The sequence below is a fragment of the Miscanthus floridulus genome, chromosome 13, assembly GCF_019320115.1.
Source record: "Miscanthus floridulus cultivar M001 chromosome 13, ASM1932011v1, whole genome shotgun sequence".
Classification (NCBI taxonomy): Eukaryota; Viridiplantae; Streptophyta; class Magnoliopsida; order Poales; family Poaceae; genus Miscanthus; species Miscanthus floridulus.
Genome location: NC_089592.1, coordinates 83743785 through 83765920, shown reverse-complemented (window position 1 = coordinate 83765920; position 22136 = coordinate 83743785). Strand labels below are relative to the sequence as shown.

The window sequence follows — 22136 nt, the reverse complement described above, 5'->3', positions numbered from 1 at the left end:
CACCTTGCTGGCTGAGGGGGGTTTGGTTCGGTAGTCGCTCATAAAATTCATGTCGCATTGAATGTTTAGATATTAATAAAGAACATTAAATATAGATTAATTACAAAACCAATTACATAGATTGAGGCTAATTTGTGAGACGATTTTTTAAGCCTAATTAATATGTCATTAGCATATGTTTACTGTAGCACCACGTTGTCAAATCATGAACTAATTAGGCTTAAAAGATTTATCTCATAAATTAGTCGCAAGTTATGTAATTAGTTTTATAATTAATCTATATTTAATACTCCATGCATGTGTCTAAATATTCGATGTGATAGAAATTTTAGGAGCGTCTGTAGAAACAAACAGAGCCTGACATACAAGCTATGGCCTACCCCACACCACAACCACAAGGCCACATGGGGTTTTTTTCGAGCTGCACAGGAAGAATGCAAGCAAAAGGTCACAAAAAGGATTAGGAGAATAGATGCCCCCCTTAATCTTTTAAGGTCCTGCTCAAATTCAGATGAAGGTTCGTCAGATGCCTTGCTGCACTAAGTGGTGGCTAGGATTGACCTGAGGCAAGAGGAATCATACGTGTAGCCTTTCCTTCCGTCTAATAAATTCTTTTTTTATCCTCGTTTGTTTTTGTGCAAACGTGTCTAAGGTATGTACAAAGCAGAGTCACAGGATGAGATGATTTATAGTACACCTGTATTGTATGGCTTGCTAGTACTAGGATTTTATATGTATTGGTCATATCTTAACATTAATGTGGATGGTAGTTCAAAGCACTAAGAGCGGTTAAATATTCGTCGAATGGAGAACTTCAAGTAGACGCTAGAAAGAACCTAACTTTTTAGTATGTTTTGATTGAGTTATTATCTATTTCCTGTTTGAGGAACTCTAATTTTAGGAGGTTGTTGTTGGGGTTGTGAGTGTGTGCATTTGTACCCTGTCTTGTACAAAAAAAAACGAATTGTTGAGAAATTCTAATTTTGGTGATCTTCGATGAATGAAATCTACAAAGTCGGCATCCTTAAATATTTATCCATGTAGATAACTAATAAGTGCTGATTTGGCCAGCAAATGGCAGATTATCCTTGAGTCTTTTTTTGACAAGGAAGAGGACGGCGTTACAAAGCAGGTCTGAAAAAGACATCTTGTATGAACGGAGAGGGGGCATGCATGGGAATTTTCAAAAAGATAAAGCACGGTTTGTTAACCTCCACCTCTCTCTCTCTCTCTCTCTCTCTCTCTCTCTCTCTCTCTCTCTCTCTCTCTCTCTCTCTCTCTCTCTCTCAGAGAGATGATAAAAGCAAAAGACATTGAAAGATTCGTGCATGCTCCTCTTTTTTCTCTCTCTCTAGACACCTTTTGCTCAGGCCTTTATCTTGAGCTTAGCTGCTTCGTACTCTCTCATAGCACGCCTACTTGTGGCGAGAACCCTAGCCCCTTGGATGAGAAACCACCAGCTCTTTATGCCATCTTTATTTGGACAGGCAGTGATTTGTTAGGAAGAAAATAATTTATTTCCCCTCCATTTCATTGGGATCGAACCTGATTCTTCCTCTATCGAACAAACCAATCATTCAGTAAACTGTTAAGATGGCCTTTTTGCTGAAGTATCACTTGGTAGTGGCAAAAGGCAAAAACAGTCATACTAAATGCACAATTGAGCACTTCCTAATGATAACGTGTCCAAACACAATTTTAGTGAGCAAGAGCTTATGTTAACAAGTCAGAACTTTTGTCTGCGTGAAGTTCTGGAACTGAAAATGGTAAGGAGGTTAAAAGGCAAGAAAGCAGGTTATTCAAGTGCACATGTTAAAACAAGACAAACAAGATCTTTCCATAAGTCAAGGCACTAGCAGCAAGTTTTATCTATGCTGTTGCCCATCTGGCCATCACCCCTGCAAAGAAAACAAGTGAAACCTACCGCTACTCCTTTCTCATCGGATCGCTTTGCTTATAAGCCGTACTTTTTCAGATAACGAATAGTATTTTTCTCTCACAACAAATCAGCCAATAGTATTTTTAGCTATGGCTTATCAGCCAAGCGAATAGGGCAGAGGGGTTAGGTTCACACTCCCCCAAGACATGCCAAATGACAGTCACACCAGGGGCCCTGTTTTTTTTTAATGTCCCTTCAGTCAGAACAAGACACTGCATCAAGTGAAAATAAAGTCAGAAGAAGACACGAATGATTGGCAAGCATGGTCATTTTTGTCGTAGTTTACTGCTGCCAGTAGCCCAGTATAGATCCATAGTACAGGGCTAACCTTAATCAACTGCCCAGCGCTTGGGATACAGCAAGAATCTCAGCTTGCTCTTTTCATCAGTGCCATGTGGGGCCACCACCGGGGGAGGAAAAAAGGCAAGGAGAAATGGCACCATTGTACTGTACGTATTTGAGAATGAGAACAGCTGCTGCAAGTCTGGTCAATTGCTCATCCATTCTAGCATTGTACTCTCAGCCTTTTCGAAACAGCCTTTGCCATTCCCTGTTTGTTGTGAACATGAGAATGCTAGTGCAGTTCTTTTCAGCAACATTTATTTCTCCTTTAATTTACCAGTTATGAATTCACTTGCACTGCAAACTCCGAAAGAAAACAAAAGCTGACATGAAACTTTTATTTAAGGAAGAAATTGAGTACTAGCTTCCTCAGGAACCCAGGCTTTGCATTTGCTGATTTGCATGCTGCACCTGCATGGGTTAATGATACTGGTGCATTTTCTTTGTCTGCGAGGGTGCTATTACTACTTGCAAGAGCAAAATTCAGAGAAGGGAACCAGAGAGTAAATGGGTGGATCTGCATGTTTCAGCTACTTGTTGTACTGATGTTGTTGCACTAGACAGCAACTGCAAGTGCCAAGTGCAAGATGGGATAATACAGCTCACTCACTAGTCACTACTAACTTCACTGGCAATTGGCAAAAGAGTCCAAGACTCATGGTACGGCCGCAAGGATAAAGATCCCAATGCTAGGTACTAGTACTGTACTGGTAGTAGTAGACTGGGATTTATCTACTCCGTTTCTGTTGCATGATCTGCATCTGCATCTGCATCTGCATCTGTACGCAGTGACACATTTGCAGGATGCAGGGCTGACAGTTTTTCCATGCCTGGTGGTACGGTACATGATGATGACCTACCTAAACCACTCTCTTAAACCAAATGACCTACCTGTTTGTCTGCACTGGAATAAAACTGTTCTTTCTGCAGCTCGTAATGACTCACTCTCGATGCAGATTCAGATTCCTACTACTCGTTCATCCAGGCTGCATTGAACGGTTACCATACGCAGGATGCAGCTGTTGCCTTCACCACCTCACATGATGTGCTGCCACTGAGGCATTCAACGCTCCCTCCTTGCATCCAATTCCAAAAGCCTTTTTGTTTGTTTGTTTGAGTGCAAAATGGCAAAGGCTTTTTTTTTTTTGCAGTACAGAGAGACCAGAGAGAGAGAGGCCACATCAGCATCAGTTACTCTGCACAGCTACCTGCACCTTCCCTGAAGAAAATGACGGGCGAAGGAAGCCTAGCGTTGCTAGGAATTCCAGTGAGGTCGTTGGACGTTGGCAGATGCTATCGCCGTAGCATCTCGTGGATCTCGAGAAGTGAGAGGATGAGAAAAAGTCTCTCGTTTCCAATCCTCTAGCAGCGCAGCCTGCAGGGAAGAAGCAGTAGCCCTAGTGCTGCCGCTGAACGTTGAGTTGGAAGGGAGAGGAGATAAGAATGAAGAAAAACTAGCCGTAAGTTTATAGCCGGCTTAGATACAAGAGTCGAGAAACTCTGTGAGAGAGACAATTATGTCATGTATTAATAGTGAAGACCTAGGGAGTGTTCGGCTGGCTGGTTGAATAAGTCAAAATACCGTTCCAGCTGGGTTGTTGTGAGAGAAAAATACTGTTCTAACTGAAAGACACTGTTCATGTGAACAGTGCCCGCATGAGTGGGCTGGCCAGCCCTAGCCGCGACAACCAGCAAGCCAAACACGCGGCTAACTACTATATGAGTGGCCTAAGAGAAGACTACAAAGATCCTTACAACAGGCATACCGGCTGTATTATTAGCCTTCTCTAAAAACCCTAGACCCGAATACAGTAGTAGTGTACGCCAAGAGTACAAGCAAGGACTTGACACTACCGTATGGAAATGGTCGCCCTGTTCGTTTGAGTTTGTTTGGATTATAAGCCATGGCTGAAAGTACTGTTTGGCTAGTTTGGTGTAAGAGAAAAATACTATTTAGTGGAGATAAGCCATGGCTTATAAGCCAAATACGATCAAGCGAACAGAGTTTGCATAATTTCTTTGATAGAGAGTGCTTTCTTTGGCTGTAATTCTCCTAATTCTGGTAAAAGTTCTGTTTTTCCATCAAAGTAATACCGTTAAGCAGGCAAAAAAATCCTGCTTCGCATCGGTTACTGTATTTCTTTCTAGTGTGAATGTGTGGTTCGTGGTGAGTGAAGTGGAATCTAGTAGTAGAACGTGAAGGCCGGCTTCTCTTATAATCTGTCTTTTTCAATTTATTTTTTTAATTGGTATAGTATTTTTCTTTCATAATAAATTAGTCGAAACAATATTTTATCTTGTTTTTTCATCGTAGTAAACAGGGCCAAAATATGCGGTGTGGTTTTATGACACATAAATTGCAGGAAGCACAGTGAATGATCAGTTTCGCCCACACACACGCACACAAGCGCATTGATGGCCCCCAGCATTGATGGCCGTCGCAGCAGCAGCAATAGTGTCCCGTCTGATTTGCTGTACTCATGGACTGGCTGATCCACGATGCCGAATTGCCAATGCAGCAGCACGCCAGCACGGCACTAGTCATCGGACCGAGCTCCATGCCCCACCTGTCAGAGACGCTACCTAGACAGCGAAGCTGCCTTGAGGTAGTGATGGTCCCAAAGCCTGACGGGAGTGGCGAGCTGGTGACTTCGTGAGCCACTGCCCACTGCATGCATTTCTCTCATGCTCACTCATCGCCTTCATTGAGATGCCTTCCCTTTCCACGAAGAATCTGAGGATAATAAAAGTGATACGACACGATATCATCGAAGTCGCCTTCAGATTCAGGCGTCGTTCGTTTCGCTGAAAAAACAAGCTGAAATATTATTCTGACTGATTTATTACGAGAGAAAAACACTGTTCCGACTAAAAAAACAAACTAAAAAAAGACAAATTATAAGAGAAGTGAACAAGCCCTTAGAAGAAGTGAAAAAAACACTGGCAATTTTGCTGGTCGCAGAGCTTCTGGATGGATGACTGCGGAAGCTCTCACTGACAGACTGACCGCCGTGTCGTGAAAGGAAGACTCGACGACGACATGGCAGCGGCTTCTAAGTTCTAAAGTTGCATCATGGCCTCTCAGCAGAGCCGGCCGCACGCCTGACGAGCTTGCGTCTATCGTAGCAGCCATGACGGGAGGTCAGAAGCCGCCCAAGTGAAGTGCCCAACGAGTGCCCTCTGTTCTGGATCTGCATGCAGGCGCAGCCGTGCCCGTGCAGACACAGTGCAATCATCGGGGCCAAAAGGACAGGGTACAGCGATCACCAAAAAAAAAGTTCAGAGCGTCAAGCCGCATGCAAGTTGCAGCAGCCAACGCAGCACGACAGCTTCTGCATGTGTCAATTGAGGAGTTTTGTCCAGATACTATTCGTCCAAAAAAAAAAAGTTTTATCTATGTGAGCTGCACTGCATCCTCCTTATAATCTCCTTATTGAACATCATGTCAGGACAGACCAGACATTGTTGACGCAAAGGGTTTCAGATTCAGAAAAACTGCGTCCGGTGAAACGAAGCATGTTGCCCATGTTGCATAACTCATCAGGGGATTATGAACGCGAAGCAACACATGTTTAAGCCCTACTTCAGTATGGACACATCAATTCAATTCAACCTAAAGGCATTTACATATCTCATAAGGTAGCCGAAGGAATGGAACGAGCGCCGCGCAGAGCAGCTACGCCCAGCCAGCAGCCACCCCTGATGCCGCCACCGCCATGTCATTGCCGAACTAACAAGAAGGGGGGTCTCAGCACGCCCCCGGAGGCAGGCAGGCTGCGTCAACAGGGGAAGAGGATTGGGGACCCGTCGCGGCGCAGCCGGTTCTCGGTGAGGTCCACCTTGCTCATCTTCTCCTCGCACCACAGCAGCTGCTCCTTGCTCAGCTTCCCCATCCGGAGCACCCGCGACACGACCTTGATGTCGATCAGGGCGAACAGCAGCTGGACCTCCTCCATTGTGCCTGGCCAGGTCTTGCTCTTCCACCCTTTCTTCTTCTTCAACAGCTCCTTCACCTTCGCCTCTTTCTGCAGGTTTTGAAGCAATTACCGTGATACAAGGAAGAATATATACAACACAAAAGTCTGCTTTGGAGATGTTGTTATGCAGTAAAGACATTTGCAAGGTATGCTGACTCAACCACTGTGAACGGAATCAAATGCTAGGAAAGATGTGTCCTACTACTAGCTGTTTAGAAGGGACCATATGGACAGTACAGAAATGAACGATTGTATAAACACATTATGAATGAGAGATTCATTATAGTTACCCCACAGGACAAGACTTACCTTATCGAGTGAAGATTGCACTTGTTGAATCGAGCTTCCAGTGTGGCCATGAGCACTCATAAGGACACTACTCTTTCTCTTGTCCTTCTTCAGGAAAAGGCGGAAAGTTAGGATAGATTCCTCTAACAATTTGATGAGATCAGGTGCGGAAATCACTGGCTCCATTTGATCTTCAGTGTTATCTTTCCTATCTGCAACTGAATTGAGAGAACAGAAATGATAAGCAGAATAGTATTATCAAACATTACCGAGCATGAATCGTTCAGGTATGCAATACAAACAACTGACCAGATATGTACACTAAAAACAGACATTAGCATGCTGTGAATTTACAAACCTAGTAAAAGACAGGAAGTTTACTCCATACTCATACAAAAGAGTAACTAAACGATTTGTGACAAAATGAAACAAAGAAACAACAATGTTTACTGTGCTACTGTGCTCAATAATTATTTGCTTACTGTAGAATAAACTACAATCTAATGCATGATTCTGTACGGGATTATAAGTACCCAGCATTAAACATGTTGCAGCAGTAACTGGAAAGAACTCATCAGTAATAGTCAACCATTATGGAAGCACAGAGACTCAACAAACCAACTGTAGTTACGAACTTCAGAATCTATATCTGTACCAAGTCTTACTGACAGTACAGGTGCTGGCCAGAAAAAAAAATACTAACAATTATAGTTCAGGAAATTCCTGTGCATGGCATACTTATCCATATTAAATTTGCAGAAAAAAAAGCTCTAGATCTAACGTCTAACATGTACCAATTTAGTTGTAGACTTATTGACCTTAATTGTAGCAATAATGAAACAAGCATCTCTTAGTTCCAAACATTTTTTTTTTGAAAATGCAGGAGAGCTGCGTTTCATTGTATTAAAGAGAAAGGGTGGTCCTCAACAGGATCCTCACTCATATGGGGACCAAATATGAGTGAGGCAATTACACAGACTCAAAACTCTCGCACATAGCTAACACACACGACTCAACTGCCCTAGATTGCAATAGTAAGTCCTAACCCCTGCAGTTTCTTCGCACCAGCCATGCACCATAAGCCATGCTCATCCTTCAGCTTACACAAAATCATGTTAACCGAAGGAGAAGCCCCCTCAAACACACAAGCATTTCTATGTTTCCAAATAGTCCAGGCGCCGAGAATAATTAGTGTTCACTCCTTTTTTGTGCTTTTTTATTCTCATCGTCTTGCGCCACCAATCTGCAAAGCTCCTTTCATTTTGTTGGGGGACTAAATCTGTTAGCTCCAACGGATGGAGCAATCTGAACCACACTTGTCTTGCCACCACGCACATCGTTACTAGGTGTTGTATCGTCTCATCTTCTTGATCACATAGAGGGCATTAGCCAGATGAGAGAGGCCCCTCTTAGCAAGCCTATCTTCTGTCCAACATCTTAGTTCCAAACATACATACTCAAGTCACCATCTTCCTAAAAGAGATCGAATAATGGTACAAAACTAACCACTGACAATATTTTCCCCACTGTTAGATGAACATGGAATAGAAAAGAACCCGTATTCAACACACTACATCGCTGCTCAATGCTATTAATATTGCCAATGTACAGCAGACTGAATTGGATTGTACCACATGCTATACTGTACAGACCATTCAGTAATCAGTAACTAAACCTATTTATTGTAGTACTAGGCTAGTACAGGACGTAAATTATGAATAACCAAAGGTGTAATCTGCATTACACTAAACGTGACCAAAAGAAAATGCCCCTCGTGTATAGGCAATATCAGCACAGCTATTTTTCCTCAGCATCATGATTCTAAACCATTTCTACAAGACTGTACAGGATTGAAAATCAATTTTACACCATTATCAAAGAGGTTGAACTTCTGAAACCATTTTTTCATGTAAACAGACACGATTAACTTAAGTGCCAAGCAAACAGGGACTATCTGGCATACCTAGCGAACCGTAAGCATTCGAGAGATACAATCCAAGATATCCCATAATGGAATATTCCAAGACTAAGAGAAACAGTTCTACATAAAATTAATTGAAAATCATTAGCCATTTGCTAAATGCCTGAACCACACCCGCTGTCATTTTGATCTCCAATGCATGGTTCACATCTTTGTTTGATTTTAAATTAATAATATGACAACATAGGTCTATAGAACTATAACCAACACTAAAGTTCAGTGTACATTCTACAGCCCACAGGAACACATTTTGATGGTATAGGCTACATTTATGCTAAAAAATGCAGCAACATAACCCAAAGAATCTTACCTTGAAAAGTGGGGACCTGAAGCAACTTTGACAACAAGCTCCGAGACCGTGCATATATCTCAACCCGGGTACCATGCTCAAATGGCTCATTTTCAATGAATCTCTGCAACAGGACCTGGAATTGCTGGAATGCTTGAGCAGCAGAGCTGTAGGTTGTAGGATTATCAGGTTGTGCTGCAACGATAAGGCTCAGGTGCACATAGGTGCAATGCAGAGCCTCCCAGCTTAATGAAACATGAGCAACATATGCAGTCTCAAGTGTCTGATAAGGATCATCTTCGCTTTGCTGTTGTTGAAGTTGTTCACAATCCTCCGGGAGCTCATCTTTTCTTTTGAATGAGAGGCTGCGCAGGGTAGATGCCAATTTTGATGCTGATCTTGGAGACTTTTTGGACATGTTCAGTGACTCTACAAAGGTTTTTTCCGAACCATCAGACTTGCTAAAAGTATGCAGAAGGCATTATTTAAATATTTCAGAAGTCATTGGCACTCTAGCAAACAGCAGCAAAATGACAATGTCAAATCCATTAAGCAATAGTAAACACAGAAGAGCAATTATACTGCTAGAGAGGAGACTGAATCCTGAATCCTAAAGGTAGTCAATAACATGTGCTGAAGAGAAACATTAAACAGAAAAAAAAAATGGCTGACTCAATGAGATACAAATACCACTTGAACTGCACTGGTACATGGGCACCGGAGTCAGCAAAAATTTTAGGATTCCAGTATCTGGGTAACGCTAAGCAGAAGATGAGAACAGTGGTTGATTGTTTTTTTGTTCTTGCCCTTTTGGGTGATGTGTCTGATGCTACGGTTTCATTTTAAAAGAAAGAAAACGGTTTCAGAAAGAACAGTAGCGATAATTGTGGGCATACCAAATGAGGCATGCAACTACCACAGAACACTTGTATTCATTAAGCCTCTTTACATGGTTTAAAATGCTAACAAGGCACCATGTTGAATATAATCTATTAACACTAGAATAGCAACAACTGGACCTTGATAACTAAGAAGCATCCAAGACAAACATGGCTAATTTTATAGCATCAGACTAGATACATGCATAATCGCACGCGCACAAAAAAAAAAAAAGAAGCTATGTACACGCACCACATTACAACCAACTGCATGTGAGAAGCTAAAGCCAAGCATATAGGAGAACATCCACAGTCAGCTACATCTTTTTACCTGGATCCTTCATGAGCTGTGCGATCATCTTATGAAACACCAGCATCCTCTCGCAGTACTTATCATACAGCAAATCGAACCCACAAAGCGGGAAGCCGTCGCCGACACCCGACTCCAGCCACTCCCTGGGGCTGCCCCCTTCTTCCTCCCCGCCATCCTCCTCGAGCTCACCGCACTCCTCCTCGGGGATGAGCACCATGAAGCTGTTCTTCCTGAGCTCCTTGAGCCTCCGCTTCACCTCATTCGTGATGAAATCGTCATCATCCTCTTCCTCCTCCTCTTCTTCAACTACCTCATTGCCCACGCCCACACCTGGACCCTCCGCCGCCGCCGCCGCCTCAGCATTGTTCCCCTCCCCGATGTCCGGCTTCTGCTCCTCCAGGCCTCGAGGGGTCACATCGCCAGCGCTGGCCTCGTCGTCAGATTCCACTACCTCTCCCCCACCCCCGGCGCTCTTCTTCCCCTTCCCGAACTTCTTAATCTTGAAGAAATCCATCAGCACGGAGTTGCCCGAGGCTATAAACCCCGAATGCTCAGACAGACCCACTTAAAAAGATCCCTCCTTTTTTTCTTTTCGCCGATCCTTGATCCCAAAGTCAGTCAAGCAACTTTGTTTTCCTTTTCCTGCAAACAGCACAGGAATCAGGGAGCAGACGGATAAAAGACGGGCAGGCGGCCGGAGGTGACTCCCCTCAAATGAACATCTAAAAGAAACCCTAAGAAATCGCGGGCCGAAATAATACCGCAGGAGAAGCGACTAACCAGACGCCCGCCGGCCGCCGCAGCTCGAATGCGGGATCAATCCAGCCCGACGCCCCGCAAGATCCACCGAATCCGAGCCCGCCCCGGCTCTTCGCCCGCCGGGCGGAACTCCCTCCACGGGGGAAGCCGGTTCACGGCTGCGACGGCGAGGCGGCGGCGGCGACCAGCATCTCCGTGGATCGTGAGGCCCCGCTCCCGGAGTGGTCGGCGCTGCGCTGCTGGTTTCGTCGTGGCCTGGAGACGGTCGGAGTCGGGGTCTGCTCCTGGCGGCTCGGTCGCCGACTCTGGCCCGTTCGCCTCGTCGGTGTGGCCGTGTGGGAGCTGGATGCTGGAATCCAATCTTCTCAACCGCGGGCTCGAGGGTTTAAGCGGGGGAGCGACTGCCGCTTTGGGCTGTGGTTAGCGGCGGTGATTGTGATTAGCGGGTGGTCAAAAGATGGAAGCACAGAGAGCACGAGGAGCGTGAGGGGGAGTGTGGAGTGCATCGGAGACCGCGCGTAGAGTACGACGCCTGTCGCGGTCACTGGTCGCCCCGCAGTGGGGGGCCCGCTGCATGGGTGGGCTCTGGCTCGGGTATCCCAGCAGGAGAACTGGGCCGCATCGGAGGTAACGAGGCCCAGATAGACAAACAGAAGGGGCCAATGAAGGCTCGGTAAGCATCGGATGCTCCGCGGGCCGCGGCGACAAGATTTCAGTTTTTTTATGACGACGAAGATTCAGTACTTCAATCGAGCACGTGACACGCGCCCATTCCGGCATCACCGTTACTCGTAAACATGTACTCCTATTTTCCTACTATAAGCTAGTACTCTCTTTATCCCAAAAAAAAATACAATTTCGCTTTCCAACATGCTAAATAAATTCAAATTATATACAAGTTTTTGCTATAAAATATATTTTTATAGTAAACCATTTTAGAAATATAAAAATTGATAATATTTTAAAAAAATAACGTGTCTCAAACCTACAATTACAATCTTTTAGGATAGAGGGAGCATGTGCTTGAGGGTGGGATGGTTGTAAATCAAAACCAAATGCCGGTTAAGTAGAGTTGTATGGTAGTTGCACTGAGGCCTGTTCGCTTGAACTTATTAGTCAGCTTATCAGTTAGAATCTACAGTATTTTTCTCTCACAACAAATCAGCTGCAACCGGCTTATCAGCCGACTTTAATACTAGTCAAACAGGCCCTTCTGAACTAGAAGGTTGGAAAGGCTACGGAACTCTTTTGGGCATAATAAACACTTGAAATACCCTTTGAGTTTGGTTGATACTTACCACATCCCAAAAACATAAGGACTTGTGGGGATATGAGTGTCCTGCAACCCCTAGAAATTAAATCAACATCGAGTATCTTAGGGAATGTCTCACTGCAAGAAATGTGGGTTTATGCTAATGCTTATGCTGATTTGTTATGAGAGAAAAATATTGTTCGTTCGCTGAAAAATATTACTGAAGTAGTTCGAGCGAACAGGCCAAGTAGCCAAATAGGACAACTATACATGAGCTGATTATGAGTTAATATTAGCCCATGTGCCTGCTATAGCGAGATGGGCTAATTTTTAGCTCAGTGTTCCAAACACACCCTTAGTTATTTATAGCACGGGTTAGCCCAACAATTAGCCACAAATTAAGCCAGTTAGGAGTGGGCCAAGCCAAGCCCAACAATTTATAGCACGGGTTAGCCCAACAATTGATGCTTATATTTGGCTTGTTCGGCTGGTCGTTAAGCCGGCTGGTTTCAGCTGATTCAATAGTATTCTGTGATGGAGAATAAGCTGAAAACAGTTGACTTGGCTGAAAAATGGACCAACTTAATTGTCTTAGATTTTCATAAGCGCTTACATTTTGGGATGGAAAGAGTAATGGTTTTTTGTTTAAATTGATGGATTCAAAACTCATACCTGTACGAGGGATCAAAACATTACAATTACTCCATAAAATCATTAAGTTTCCATGTGTTCACCAAGAATATACACAAAAAGATTTTTTTTCATTAAATGCCAAGTAATTATAAAACACAATTAAGTCGGTCCATTTTTATTAGAGATGTTACTATTAGCTTATCACTTTTATGTTTTTCTATTCCCTTGTCATGGTCGTGCGTTCCAAACCCACCCTCTTCCTACGAAGAAAAAGAAGAAGCGCTAGTCGCAGCATGTAAAGCAACGCACTCCCAGTCCGAGTCCGAGTCGAGACTTTTTGAGATATGAAAAGCAGCAGGAGGCGGTGTCGGCCGGGCCATCGTCACAGCACAAAAAGGTCCAAAAGTTTTGGTGGTGAACGCGTACGATGGACACGTGGGATCCTTCGTCACCGTCCGAAGTGAAAGTGCCATGCGCTCGCTCCGTCTCTCCCCAAGACCCCAAGTCCTCCACGCTTTTGACCTCAAATGAATTACTGTATAATTACTCTCCCATCTCCTCACCACGCTTTAGCATAGGGAGTAAACTTTAGGGGAGAAACTATACTGCTGAACCACTGCTCCCCAACTACCCCGATCCTCTCTTCAGCCTCTGAGGGACCCACCGCCGTACGATCAACATCAAATGGTAATGTTATTACGCCAAGAGCTTAGCTGCTTATTAGGCCTGGTGCCAGCTCGGTTGGTGATCAAACAACACTACTCACTCCCTCCGGCCCAAAATACTATAATTCATCTATGATGGAATGGTATAATAAGTCTATAATTTAAGTATCTTTACGTTTACTCATCTCCACTCTAAAAAATACGTAGAGATATCGTCGTGCCGCCTCACTTGTCGCCCCGCCCTGCTCAGCTTGTCCCCGGATTTTTCCGACTCGCTCCTCAGTGGCGGACCTAGCAAGCCCTAGTCTTAGCCCTTAATTACAGTGGATAAAATTTCATTTTTCCTATAGTCAAGCATAATTAGCACTGATGCTAAGTGTAATGACCCTAGTCTTTGGCCAATCTTGGGTCCGCCCCCTGTCGCTCCTCCAAATCAGAATCAGATAACAAATCAAATCAAATCAAATTGTTCTAAATCTTAATCAGAAAAAAGAAAATATCAAACCAAATCAAATGAAATCAGAAAAAAAAAATACAAGTCAAATACGTTGGGTATCGTCGTACAGCCCCGGCCTGCTTAGCTCGCCCCCGGATTTTCTCCCTCGCTCCTCCAAATCAGAATCAGATATCAAATCAAATCAAATTGTTCTAAATCCGAATCGGAAAAAAAGAAAATATCAAACCAAATCAAATGAAATCTGAAAAAAAAAATACAAGTCAGCGGCGGTGCTTGGTGGTGCCGAGGAGGCTGAGGTCTTCGCCTGATGCGAACAACGGCCTGTTGTTGCAGCTGAACTCGACCTCGCGTCGCCTGCACGAGGGCTCGTGGACCGCTAGGCTCGGGTCCAGCGCCACTGTGAAAATAATAAGAGCAGATCAATAACACTCCAATTTGACTGTATGCAAGCAAAAGAGGAGAGATAAAGCTATGCTTAGCGCTGGTTTTGTCGATCAGCTCGTCATACATGCCAAGACGCTTCCTCTGCGCAGGTTAACTCTTCCCTTCCTATCCTTGCATATTGAATGGAAAACAATATTTACACTACAGATATAGACTAATTGTTGTATGTGTTAGACTCTAAACTTGTCTATTGATGACTTGGCTTGGCTTATAAACAAGTTTTATTGGGCTTGCTCTAAAACCCGCTCTCGCACATAACCCGATCTAGTCCCAAACTCAAGACCCGTGGGGCAAAAGAAAAACACCCTTGTAGGACTGAGAAAACCCGTGTAGTACTTAGCAGACAATTGTGCCTTGTCGCTATCAGTGTGAAGCGGAACTATTCTGAATGGTTGGAGGAAGGTGGAGACAGCTTTATATTTTCTATATAATTAGATTTATAGATTTCTTAATATGTTTATCTAAGCTATAACTCACGTGTATCGATATAGTTGTACGTAAAAATCCGTGATCCCCGTGCAACACACGGGTATATATCTAGTGAATACATAAAATATTTATATTTATAGGTAATATAGGACGGGTATGATGAAATATATTAAGAAACACAATACCATAACATATAGTTTTCATTTATAAGATGGTATTCCTTTACAAATATTGATAACCAACTACTCAAATTGCAAACCACGTCGATCTCCGGAAGGAGTAATATTCTTGACCGAAAGTGTTATTTGTTACCTCCTCTAGCCACAGGTAAACAGATACTACTCCATAAACGGAAAGGCATCTGCACTTGTCTATACCAACCTAGGCGAACTACGGGTTTGTTCGGCTGGCTGGGGCTGGCTGGGCCACTCAGCGGGGGCACTGTTCGCATGAACAGTGTCTTTCAGGTAGAACAGTATTTTTCTCTCACAACAATCCAGCCGGAACAGTATTTTGTCTTATTCAACCAGCCTGCCGAACAAGCCCTACATCCTAAAATATATAGCGTATAGAATAGAAATATTAAAAAATTGTAACCAAATATAAGAGATTTTGGTGCATAATAAATAGTATTTAAAACAGTACACTGTTGTTATTTGCCATTTATTAAGCCGTACCTATTTAACCACACGGATGATGGTCTATACGTATAGAAAAAATGAATAAGGTATACGTCTTTTGTATTTTCTTTTACCCAAATGCGGCATGCACACATTATCAGGGCATCCGATGTTCTCTGGCTTTGGGGTTTGGGCCGTCCGATGCGTGGGGTACGTGGGAGAACGGTGGAAATAACTCACCTGTCGTTGCCGCCGGAGAAGAAGAAGGCCATGACGTTAGGGTTTGGGTTTTCGGGGTTTTCCATGTTCTTCGGGCTCAGAAGGAAGTTTCTGAGGAGGATGACTAGATCGGCGGCGATGATGGTCCAGACGGCGGGGGCGCCGCCTGCTGAGCAATTGGAGAGGGCCGATTGGGCGGTGTCGACGACGGAGGCGATTACCAGAGAAGAAGAAGAAGAAGATGTGATTAGCATGGCAGCGGTGGAGGGTGGCGGCGGAGGCAGCGACGCAGCGCCAGAGCCTAGGGAGGGGGTGGAGGCGGGAGCCTAGGAGGGGGTCAAGGTGGGGGCTCTTGCACCAAATCTAAAGCATAGGACTGATGTGTAGTGTGGTGGTGGTGGAGGGTCGCGACGTGCCGCTAGAGCAGGTGAGGAGGCCGGGAGGGGCACACGCGGACGGTAATAAAGTCCTTTCTTTTAATCTATATGTAACTATTTTAGGATAGATGGAGTCTATCAAATGGATCCAAATAATACACAAGTGACAAGTCAGCTACGAATGCTTCGTAAAGCAACAGGTTGAGTTATTTTGGAAGTCGGAAACGGATGCAAAATGGAGGAGGAAATCTTTGCATTTGTCGTGAGAAGCAGACAGAAAATCTTTGCATGGACGGCTGCAACTCCATACTTAGCACGGGCAACGCATGCCATTTGGAAAAAGGCCAACCAACCAAGCAAAAAGGCAACGCATGCCATTTGGAAACCACGGGCGGGACGGAGGCTCCTACGACTACGACCTCCGCGGCCACGAAAATGATCCCGATGTCGTGGCCGATACCGGCACGCCACCAGAGACCGGCGCGGCGCCCCCGGACCCACGGCACAGTGACTCCATGCCCGTACGCGCCGCACGTCTCGGACCCAATAGCTGTCGCCACGTACCGGGTCACGTGCCCCCGCCCGCCACCGCGCACCGTCATCAAAAAGGTCTTCGCGGCGCGCCTGCCTGCGCCCGAGGAACGAACGAGAGTCTCAGGCGGGCGCGCACGTACGAGTTCGCGAGTCCCCTCCTGCCCTCGCGTGCGCGTCGTTGGAACCAAGGATTGGATTAGCCTCGCCGAGGCGGAGGAGGAGGGAGGGAGGAGCTGGTGGTCGGCGAGGGGCTCGCGGGGATGGGGATCTCGAGGCCCCTAGCGGCGGTTCTGGCGGTCGCGCTGGCGCTGCTGATCGCCGTTGCTGGTGCGACCGCCGAGGAGCCGGTGGTGGCGGCGGACTCGGTGGCCGGCGCGGTGGAGGCGCTCAGGGCGGAGGAGGCTGCGGAGGCCACGGCGCTCAGGGCCGAGCTGGGGCAGCTCCGCGCGAAGATCTCCGCCTTAGGTCAGTGTCCAAGGCTTGAATCCATGGGGCGCGCTTGATTTTACTCTCGGGATGTTTCGGGTTGGGGCGGGTGGTGGTGGAATCGTCGAGTTCATGCCTCGCGGCTAGGTTAATTCGTGCTGTTTCACTGGATTGACGCCGCTCCGGTGAGCTCCGGGGTTTAGGGCCCAATTCAATTTCGCGGTGGTTGGTGAGCTACCCGGATCTATTTGGTGGGGGGTTTAGCGTCTGCCTTTGCTCGATTGATCCAGTAGCTCGGGGTGCTGAGAGATTTTATCGATTCCCTTCGTGCTGATTTCGACCATGGGATGAATGCAAAATTGGATAATTCTCTCTCTTTTTGGTACAAAACTGGATAATTCTCTCTTTTTCAGGAAGCTGCTCATTTTAGGGAAAAGTACTTCTACAGTTCTACTAGTTTTTTTTTTCTGGCTGCCGTTTTACTTTACTTTATTTTGTTTACACAAAAGTTCCCATTTACTACTACTGTTACATTTACGACAGTGGGCGGTGGGCCAGTGTGTAATTGCAGCTCTTGTGCTTTTGCCTTGGATCAGTTGGATGGTGAACCACTGCCATAATAATTTTTGGGGCCTGCTTCATTGATGTGTACTGAAAATTCCAACCAAATACACTTCACACAGACCATATAGGCCGGGCCTTGTTTAGTTTCAAAAACTTTTCCCAAAAAGTGCTACATAGCCATCACATCAAATCTTGCGATACGTGCATGGAGTATTAAATGTAGACGAAAAAAAAACTAATTGCACAGTTTGGTTGGAAATCGCGAGACGAACGTTTTGAGCCTAATTAGTCCATGATTGAATACTAGTTGCCAAATAAAAACGAAAGTGCTACAGTAGTCAAATTTCTAAATTTCACCCAACTAAACACAGCCGAATTGCTCTGGAAAGTCTAGCAATATTAATTGCAGTAAAACAGTATTTAATGGTGCTTTGAAGATGCCTGTACTACTGAAGAGTATAAACTCAAACTGTGCCACGGCATGGAAATAATATCTTTTCATTGTGGTATTGTTTGTCATAAGCAAAGCAGTTTGCTTTACTATGCCACTTTGGCATTCTAAATTAGCCTATGTGACCAAATTCATTTCCATTTAGAGTCATACAGATTGAAATCGCACGTAATGATCCCTTCTAATAAAACATCATTATATGATTGGTTTCATGCTACAGAGTCAGACATAGCAGAGCGATCTCAGGTACTGAAGAATAAGGACGATGCCATTGCGAACCTGGAGAAAGCCATTGAGGAGAAGTCAAAGGCTATTACCTCTATGCAGGGCGAGATTGCTTCTCTCCAGGTATGCAATTTAAAACACAACAGTTAGGCTCCGTTCGCGTGCCCTTAAACCCGGCTTGATCCACTTATTTTTTCATCCGGAACTGTGTTTTTCTCTCATAAATTCATCCAGCATTCCTCCAAACCATCCAGATTCCTCCAGAATTCAGACAAGCGAACAGTCTTGAACATTCTCCTGTTCGCTTGGTCGTATTTGGCTTATAAGCCATGGCTTATCAGCCAACGAACAATATTTTTCTCTCACACCAAACCAACCAACAGTACTTTCAGCCATTATAAGCCAAACAAGCCCAAACAAACAGGGCGCTTACAAATAACCGTGCACTTATGCTTATCCATGTACAGGCAAAAGGGTCTGTAGCTGCTGAGGAGCAGGCTAACAAGGCCAATGCCAAGGCTGTTGAGCTTGAGAAGCAGGTATAGATTATAAGAGTTCATGACCATTTGGAACATGCGGCAATGTGTCTATGATTTCTCATTTTATTTTCCTCCTGTTCAAGATTGACAAGCTCAAAAAGGACATTGAAGCACAAAGTAGCCAGAAAGCAGCACTAGAATCTAGGGCCAACGATGCAGAGAAGAAGGTGGAAGAGCTGAATGAAAAGCTTAATACAGTAAGTGCATAATCCTTGTCTATGGAATAGTTGTGGTCAACTTCTTTTTAATTTCATGTGCTACTGTGAGTGTATATGCCATCAGCTTTTCCCTTTCTAGTTGGCTATATACAAGCCTGCAACACATTCTTATGACACTAGCAGATCATTAAATTAGATATCTATACTAGAGTCTTAAGTCCATTGAAATTTTAAATTCTATTGAAGTCATTTGGTGAAAAACCATTCAACCAAATGGATACTTTAGATGTTGGATTGCATTACTCTTATATTTTGTCCTTGCTAGATCCAAAAGAAAAGTGATGAGCAAAAACGCAAAATCAAGAAGACAGAACGTGCTCTTAAAGTTGCCGAGGTATGCAACAAGTTTGTTTATTATTAATGCACTGCTGTCCTGGTTGTTGTGGTATTGTTACATATTTGTTCTTTCACATCGTAGGAGGAATTGATGAGGTTGCAGTTAGAAGCAACTGCTAAGGCAAAACAGTTGACAGAGGTAAGGATATATTCTGTTGCTATCATCAGTTGTACTTAATGAATTTAGAAATTTTAGCAATGTAATAACATCATCTGAGCATACTAACAAACATATAATAAGACAAAAAGTTACTAAATTTATTGCAGTGCAGGTTTGCTTTATATTCTCGGGTATGGATGGTGTTCAGAGTGCAAACATGTCTGTTTATGTTCCACAAAATCATTTTACTAGGCAAAGCATGTTGAAATCCTCTACTACTACTACTGATCTATTCCATATTTCATTCTCTTTATTATTTACTATTTCTGTTTAAAAACAATCACAAAGTAGTGTAAGAACAAATAAGTTCAATCTGCATAAATTCTTGTGGTTCCCAAAAGTTATTTGTAGTAATCTATCAAGACATTTATTTCCTTCAGTTGGGTGGTTCGCTACCAGTTTTAGAGATAAGTTTCGATAAATCTTTTGTTCCACAATAGCTACATACCTTTTAAGATGCACTATTTGTTGCTTGGCACTTCACTAATGTGTTTAAAGTTATAATGGTTACCTACTTACCTAGACTAGGCTGAGCAGAGTATACATATTGTAGTTCTACGCCTTGAACAGCAAATGCTTGTCTTCGATGATGTCTTTTCTTGCTTGTTCCCATCTACAGCATATTTATGATTTATTCTCATTTCCTTTTTCAGGTTCATGGAGCATGGCTGCCACCTTGGTTAGCGGCACAGTATGCTCACTATGTGGTAAGAGCGGAACCACAAATATTTATCAATGCAATTTGTGTTATCATAGAATTTACATGCTCATGATCTCTCACCGCTGTATTTATCATCATTTGTAGGAGGTTTTATCAGGCCACTGGAATGAACATGGAAAACCTGCTGTGCATAATGTTCTGCATAAGGTGCCTCTTCATACTGCTTTTATTTTCAATTCAAAATGCATTGCACAAATAAAACTACCATTTATATGTCTGCATATCTAATATTTCAGGCTTCAGAAAAATCAGCTCAGGCAAAGAAATGGGCTGAACCTCATATTGAGACTGCTAAGATGGTAATGCCCATCCGTTCATGTACTTAGTTTCTTTTGTTTTATCTTGCACTGACAGTTTGCTGACACTGTTACTTTCTATGATTGAAGAAATGGATTCCTGTCAAGGAAAAATTGGTTGTCCTGAAGAAAAATGCAGAACCTTATGTACAGAAGGTATCGACAAGATCAGTGGAGTTCTATGAGTCATCAAGAGATGCTGTGACACCTCATGTTGTCAAAGTTAAAGAGTTCACTCATCCCTACTACCAGGTAATTGCTGCATTTTCTGTTTCAAGAATATATACAGTTTCATCCACTACTTCAAGGGCAGCAACGTGTTGATTATAGTATCCATATGCAGTTGCTGATATTCATTTATTTGATTATGTTGATCTAGGAAGTCAAGAAGTTTTCTAAGCCTTACATTGATCAAATTGCTGAGATCACTAAGCCACATGTTGAGAAAGTTAGAACTACTCTGAAGCCATACACTAAGAGAGCAGTTCATGCATATGGGTCATTTCTTGAGTCAGCAACCACATACCATCGACAGGTTTGTGGTTCCTTTTTAATTCCATTCCAGTTCCTGTTGCATGCCATTTCAATACGGCCTATTCTGCCATGGGCTGTAGGTAGTAGCTGTAGCCTAAAGCCACACTTTGATCTGGTATCCAACTCGTGTGACGTGAGCATATCTGCTCCCCAGTCTTACCTCTTACCCTCTAGATGTAGCATGCCGAGCTGCTTATGGTTACCATGGGACATGCCCTTATTTTAGCCTTCTTTCCTGAAGGGTGCTGTATAAATGTTTCTGCATAATGGCCTAGGGTCTAGAAATGATAGCCCTTCTCTTGATAGTTTCTGTTCTTTTCTATTTTTAGCTGCTTCATTAAGTTAATGAATTTAACTCTTATTTTGATATACTTTTAGCTGGTTGTTATATATGTTTAGTTCTTTCTATCATGTGATATTTTTATTTTTTCTTTAAAAAAAAACTGATGTGACAAAATTCTAACATGTTCTCCTTTGTAGGCTCAAGCAAGCATCATGGACTACCTTCACCAGCATGACATAACAAAATCATTTGCAACGAAGGAGTTAGTTTGGTTCCTGGTAAGCACTCCACATTAATTCGGCAGGGAACCACACCTCAGTGGTCATCTAACAAACATGCTTATTTATGTACAGGCTTCTGCTTTGCTAGCTCTGCCTGTCTTCATTATATATAGGCTTCTAGTAGAGACCTTCTGGTTAGTTTCTCATAAATTAATTGCTGATTTCAATCCTAATAGCTATTAGCGTGACCTCAAGTAAACTGAAAATTATCTTCCGTTGCTTTTATGTAGCACCAAAAAGAATAAAAGGCCTCGTGGTGGTAACGGTAACCATGGCCACAAGAGACACAAGCGGCGACACGCTGACAAGTAGATCAATTTACTGAACACTTTAGGGTTCAGTATGCTGTGTATTGTTGCAGATCTTTGAGCAGGATTGGATTGCTCTCCCTCGCTGAGGCTGTTCTGCTGAACCGTGGAGGAAGGAGACTTGGGTCATAGGCACCCTTACCGTGAAAGCATTGTACCCCACCAACATTTCTCTTCTTTTTTACATTTTCACCCCAGGTGTGTAATATGGACTTCAGCGCAGCAGACCTTTTACCTGCACTTTGCTGGGGTTCAGGGGGTTATGCCTCGGCCTTTGTTTGATTGGTCATTGTTTATTGTATAACTTGTGAATGCGTTTGAGTTTGTGTGCTTGTTTTTGTCGGCGACCTACATTCGAACATATTACTTATGTATACAGTGGTTGGTTGTTTAGCTAA

The 22136-nt window shown here is 43.7% G+C and overlaps 2 protein-coding genes across 2 annotated transcripts; one reads left to right on the top strand and one right to left on the bottom strand.

Annotated features, from left to right (window-relative positions):
* Positions 1 to 5753: 5753 nt before the first annotated feature.
* LOC136501606 (uncharacterized) lies at positions 5754 to 11244 on the bottom strand. Its single transcript, XM_066497123.1, has 5 exons — positions 10788 to 11244; positions 10026 to 10649; positions 8838 to 9245; positions 6568 to 6764; positions 5754 to 6306 (listed from the first exon to the last, which is right to left on the bottom strand). The coding sequence occupies exons 2-5, from the start codon at positions 10519 to 10521 to the stop codon at positions 6061 to 6063; spliced, it is 1347 nt and encodes a 448-aa protein (XP_066353220.1). The 5' UTR covers positions 10522 to 10649; positions 10788 to 11244; the 3' UTR covers positions 5754 to 6060.
* A 5242-nt stretch (positions 11245 to 16486) lies between these two features.
* Positions 16487 to 22136, top strand: LOC136501012 (spindle pole body component 110-like). Its single transcript, XM_066496501.1, has 14 exons — positions 16487 to 16861; positions 18058 to 18185; positions 18530 to 18601; positions 18685 to 18798; positions 19085 to 19153; positions 19238 to 19294; positions 19969 to 20022; positions 20121 to 20183; positions 20273 to 20335; positions 20423 to 20584; positions 20712 to 20867; positions 21347 to 21427; positions 21503 to 21564; positions 21661 to 22136. The coding sequence occupies exons 1-14, from the start codon at positions 16657 to 16659 to the stop codon at positions 21740 to 21742; spliced, it is 1368 nt and encodes a 455-aa protein (XP_066352598.1). The 5' UTR covers positions 16487 to 16656; the 3' UTR covers positions 21743 to 22136.